Below are 6,000 nucleotides of genomic sequence, written 5' to 3'. Positions count from 1 at the left end.
GACTTGAACCTGCAATCACTTGATCGCTCATACAATATAATAGTACTGAAGATCTCTTGAGACATTGAGCCACAGGCAAAAGCTTCATAGCCAATGAAGACAAGGTGGGCTAACCTTTACAAGATCTCCAGCTGCCATCAAAACTGACCAACACCCGTGACCGCAGCACGCCATGTGCCGATGGCCGTCAGAAGAGACAGCCATCATGTTGAAGCCGCTGTCAAATAACTTAAATGTCACTGGGTAAAACTATCAGTTACTATCACATGCTGGCTACGTAACAAGGCTGGCGCCTGTGCTACATGGAGCAGACTCTGCTCCTGAGCCAGCGTCATAGAAAAATAGAGGATGTTCATGATAAAAAGGGTTATAGAGTAACTAAACCTTTTTATACTTTATTTGTCCAATTAATTCCAGGTTCGGAGACCACCACAGACAGCTGACATTTTTTTTCAAAAGTTTTCTTATACAAATACAAAGTTACTTACATATACAAAGTTACAAAAGTGTTTGCAATATAGGACAAATATGTTTTCTTGCCCTTCCTGTATGTTAGTGGAATATTTGATTTTTGTACTGTAAAACTTGACAGCGTGATCCCACTGTTTTGCTCCTACAGCGCTGACGACTGCAGAGCCTAACAATGAAACTAATGGCATTGCTAGTCTCCATCCAAGCCAAAAAACAGCTGCGCCCCAAAAAACCTCATTGACTACTTTTGATGCCTATTGCTCCTATCACATCAGCCATCATGTCATCAGAATAAAATAATCCAGCACCGTTTTGTCGGGTGTTTTTGGCAGCACTCATAAGACAGAGGCTCCAGCAGAGAAGTGACGAGAGCTTTTTAGATGAGACCTCAACACATTTCCACTTTTACCGTACATTCGCATGAGGTTTTTATCCTTCGTTTCATATTGGTAAAGATAATTAAAAGCATAAATGGGGAAGGCAAAAGGAGCCATTGCTATATGCTGAATGGGAAGTGTTGGGAATGTTGACACATTATTGCAGCACGATGATATCACAGCGCCACAATAACTTCATCGACATCGGGAAAATGATTGATGCACCACCCATGCCAATCAATTAAGATTACAGCTGTCGTTTTCCATAGCCCTTGAAAAATGCCCTAAACCATAACCTTTTGCAAATTAATCCTCTGAATTATCATTGTGTCTTACGGTGTCAGAAAATGGAGCAAGACATTGCAGCAGCACATACACGACTCCATGACTAGGCGCCTACATGGGCTCTCTACATTACAGGCTAGAGACAGGTTCATTATAGGTTTATAAGACTTTGGCCATTTATGGAAAAAGTACAAAAAAAAAATGGGACAAACAATATGAAATAATGAATGGAGGAGATGTTTCTTCTCTTGTATAAGAAATCATGTATTTCTAGATCTGAAGCATAAAACGTCACTTTGTATTCCATTGACAGCATGCCGCGATCCTTGTATCCCCGGGTAAACGCATGCATCCGGCAGTTCCTATAGAAATGAATAGAATCTGCTGCCATTTCTGAAATAAAGTAATAAAAATAGCAGTAATGTGAACCCAGCCTTAATAGCAGCATTAGATTTAATTTACAAAGACGTTTTCCTTGTAAAAAAAAAAAAAATGAATATGCAAATGTACTCATGTTTCGTTACTTGTGACGTCTTGGGAGAATAGTACAAATGTGGGGTCCAGAGCTAAAGCAAGGACCCGCTATGGTCGGTAGTGCACCCAAGTGTGTTCAGGGCTGTCAAAAGACTTTAGTAATCTGCTTCTTTGGAAAAGGCAGTAATTCCAATTTTGTCAGGCATGTGTGATTAGATGGCACTGCAATCAGTGATGCTTCCAAAGAGAAGTGCCCATATAGCAGGAGACCATTGCATGTACAGGTACCGTAGAGGACAGACAGACAGACAGAGCACTGAAAAGGGAATAGGGTTTGTCTTTCTACAATATACCTGGCAATTCGACTGATCCGGAGGAGTCGTTTAATATCCTGTTTACACAGGAAGAGCGCAATTAATGATGCACACTGAGCGATTTGTGCGCATAGGCTGCCATTGTTCTTAGCAGCACAAGTCCTGCTTACACAAGACTATGCACCGCTGAGAACAATCATTAGTGCAGACCAAAAGATCATTTCACCCTACGATCAAGTTATCTGCTCATTCATTGGGTGATGGGCAGCCTATTTACACCAAGATTATCATCAAAACAAACCCTCTAGGAATACTCATTCACAATAGTCTTGCAGCATAAATGGACCCTCTTAACAAGCAGTACAACTCCCTATATCCGGAGGATCGTGGAGTCCCAGCAGTCAGGAAGTAACCGCATATTCTTGGGATATTCCATTACTCTCTATATTGCGGAAACCAATCTAATACAGGGTACTTTCTAAATAAAAAACATACGCAGTGGAGCCCTCATTTCACGTTTCTTGGAAATGCTTCATGTAATTAATAAATCTAACAGGCACTGGGGTGTATAGCTAAAGAGCAGGACTGGATGACTAATGAGAGCGCCACGAAATAAAGACTCAAGGAGACTCCCGCGCCATCACATGCATGCTCTAGAAATACAGCAGACAGAAGCGACTCTAAAACATATATTTTTCAGAAAATAATGACACCACCAGAGTCCTATATTCAGTTAGATCATTTTCTATTGGGTAAATGTTGAAACTGGTAGAGATGAATGACAATTGTGGGCGACCGTAGCGCTTGAGGGTCAGGTATTGATCAGAACAGGTTTGGAACAATAAACCTATGCAGGACCATACTCGTTTCCTACATGTGACAGAGACAACCAATTACCCTGGACCAATGTTCACTTGCCCAGATCACTATTAACCTGTGAAGACCAGATTAGTATGTGCGGGAAAATAGGCGGTGCGGTAATACACATTAAATGTGCCTCCAGGACTCGGCATGAGCTCATATGCAGCACTTATTGCAATGGATGATTTTCCCTTGTGATGTTGCTCATTATTCAAAAAAAAAAAAAAAAGCGCTAAATAAAAAAAGGGTTGGGGATAAATGGTCATGACATAAAACTGCAAAAAAAATTTTTGACAGCATTCTCCATCAAAGTGTTCCCTTTTTCTGTATGGATGGCGCTAGAAATCCTGTGTGTACAAGACTGGCTCCGTTACAGAAATGTCCTCTGATTTTCTCAATAACTGCAGGAATTAGAACATAGCAGCATCTTTCCCACAGATCGTTGGCAGGCATCACTTTTAGCTTAGCTGGGGGTTCTGTGTTTCTGAAGTGGCTTCATGAGTAAGATAGGAATTTACAAAAGATGCATTAATTTTCGAAGGCAGTGAAGTGATCGCTCCGACAGTCTGCAGGTAAAGGAGTGTTCACTCTCGCGGCTCATACAGGTCCATCAATATACCCTGTGCATAATCCTTGCAGAAACAACAGTATCTAAAATTCCAACAATCACAACGGCATTATTGGAGCAAGAGTAGTCACCTCTCAGCCGGCAAGACGCCATTGTGAAATATGACAGCGTCCATGGCATTTTCTCATTTTCAAAAAAAAAAAAACAAGCAAAAAAACTTTGTTGATCCCGATGTGATCTCCCATCGAAACTGCGTTGGAAGACTAAACTATTAATACACTCTTTCACAAACACTCAGATGTGTCGCATTTCTGTTTTATTCCAAGGAGGAAGAGTCATCTTCATCATCTTCGTCATCATCGAATGAACAGGGGGTTTCACCTCGAGATTCTGTATAGTGGGATGTTCCAGAGCTGGAGTGGTGGCTGCTGCTAGTCAATGACAGGTCAGTGTCAAAAAATAATCCCGTGTTCACACTGTGAGGACAAAACACAAAGAAGGAAAAGAATGGAGTTATCGCAAAAGTCTACTATCAGGGTTTTTCGGGATTAGAAAAACATGGCTGCTTTACAGAATCTGCGCCGTTGGTTGTGGCTGGTATTGCAGATGTAATGGCACAGTTTATGGAACGGGGACATTGTTTCCTAATTCTGTACATCACCATTAAAAGTAAATCACTATATGTGCATTATGTCCCGAAGATCTGGACTAGAGATGAGTGAGCTGGCTAGGATAAGGTGTTATCTGAGCATGCCCGTGTCCTAATCGAGTATTTTAGGCATCCTCGAAAAAAATGCTCGAGTCCCCGCGGCTGCATTTCTCGCGGCTGTTCGACAACCGTAACACATGCAGTGATTGTCTAACAAACCGGTCAATCCTTGCAGGTGTTGTGGCTGTCGAACAGCCGCGTGGCATGCACCCGCAGCAAATCTAGAATTTTTTTTCGAGACACCTTGCTTGAGCACGCTCGTTCATCGCAACTCTGGCCATAACCATACCTGGAGTGTGAGTACGTAGTAGTGCCAGCAATGTGCGCTGCGGAGGCCGTCTGAGATGTGCTGAAAGGAAGTCCTTGGTCTGCCCAAGAAGTCCCGGAGGCCATGTCTACAGACAGAAAATACCAACAACAGCCCAATTTATTATTGATCCCACAAAATAAAATAAGATACTTCTATACTCCTGGTTCAACTAAACCCAATATATTAATAACAGTTCCTACCAAACCAAGCATACACTACTTGTCATATTAACTGTCTCCACCTCTCCATCATCCCCAATACACACGTTCCTTATTCCACTGGTTCCCAGACATTACACCATGCCTGGTATGTTCGCTCATCACACAAGAACTCAGGTTGTTCTCACTCATATCACTGATACACCCAGATGCTTTCATGCCCGGCTAACACTTGTGATTTAAGATCTGATTAGCAAGACCTTGAGAATGAGGGAGTGAGAGAGCAATGCCATGACCCTCAGGAATGAGGAGCTTACAACTGCAGATCCTCGTTCTGGTTGGTGCCAACTTGTAGTTCCCATGTAGCTAAATTGTTGTGAGAAGTGGCCGACCTTGCCCGAGCTACATGCATCTGCTGATGGCAGCCACCGGATCCGGTTGGATTCAACACTACTACAATATCTGTGACTCATTCTACCACTTCACAGAGGTGGGCTTTTTAATAAGAAATTATACTATACATAGTGATTTGCAAAGTAGTAGAAGTAGTGGTAAATCCCAGGCAATACTCATATATGACCCATTTATCTGCTGTGTGACAAATTCAGACCATGCTATTAAGGTCTTATCAGTAGTAGTCCCACCGATAGGACTCCGCCTATAAAAAGAAGTATCTCAGCAAACCAAGATGGCCAGTGGTGGCCGTATGGATGCTTTTCTCTACAATAAGTGGGATTTACAGAAAGCACACTTTGGGAAGCACCAATCTGCATAAAAAAAACGAAGAGGGAAAACCTACTATAAAGAACAGCTTCTATATGTAAAACAGAACTTCTCTTGGGGACAAGCTTTCATTTTCAGAAGGGCTAAAAATCAATCATCTCCTCCATCATCTGCTGTCTGGCTGACCTCGCCGATGGCTTTTCAAGTCTCCCAAAGTACATTTAATGTGTAGGACCAGCTTTATTGCCCTTTTGAATGGGTCAATCCAGGCCATTTAATGACTGCCCATCAGATAGGTACACGTTGATGGGTGGTCGCTTAGTTGCCCGCTTACACAAGACAACAAAAATTGTATGCACATACATACGATACTTCTATCCCTCTATATTTTCAGCAGTGGATATTTAGTCTGGACAATGTGTTGCCAATAATGATGATCTTTAAACCTACCTACATATAGATGACCGGTCACTTACTAAAAAAACAAAGTAGTAAAATACATTGTAAAAAGCCCTCAGTTTTCCTGATTCATCCACTCTTTTCCATTTTGCGCTGCGTCACATCAATGTAGAGATATTCAAATATTGTTTTTGGTGCGCAATATGTGAAATCTCAGCTTGCAGTTCAACGGAGGGTGTGTGTGCTATCATTCTTCCCCTCCCTGAGACCGCTAGACCAGCTGCTAAGCTATAATTGGCTTCTGAAGAGGAAAGGTGAAAGAGTAGAAACGGCAAATTACACTGCTAACAG

General features: G+C 42.0%; 1 protein-coding gene across 2 annotated transcripts in view; it reads right to left on the bottom strand.

The window, feature by feature from the left end:
* Positions 1 to 2,592: 2,592 nt before the first annotated feature.
* Positions 2,593 to 6,000, bottom strand: part of TFDP2 (transcription factor Dp-2) — a 98,544-nt gene continuing 95,136 nt past the window's right edge. For both annotated transcript variants that reach the window (XM_073576598.1, XM_073576597.1), the window contains 2 exons: positions 4,349 to 4,454; positions 2,593 to 3,826 (listed from right to left, as the gene is read on the bottom strand). In XM_073576598.1, coding sequence (XP_073432699.1) covers positions 3,667 to 3,826; positions 4,349 to 4,454 — 266 coding nt within the window. In that variant the 3' untranslated portion in view covers positions 2,593 to 3,666. The remainder of the gene's footprint in view (positions 3,827 to 4,348; positions 4,455 to 6,000) is intronic.

This window comes from Dendrobates tinctorius, unplaced genomic scaffold (assembly GCF_039654945.1).
Source record: "Dendrobates tinctorius isolate UK_male_01 unplaced genomic scaffold, ASM3965494v1 ptg000049l, whole genome shotgun sequence".
NCBI classification, from domain to species: domain Eukaryota; kingdom Metazoa; phylum Chordata; class Amphibia; order Anura; family Dendrobatidae; genus Dendrobates; species Dendrobates tinctorius.
Note: the sequence above shows the minus strand (reverse complement) of the source record. Positions and strands in the feature narration are given on the sequence as shown.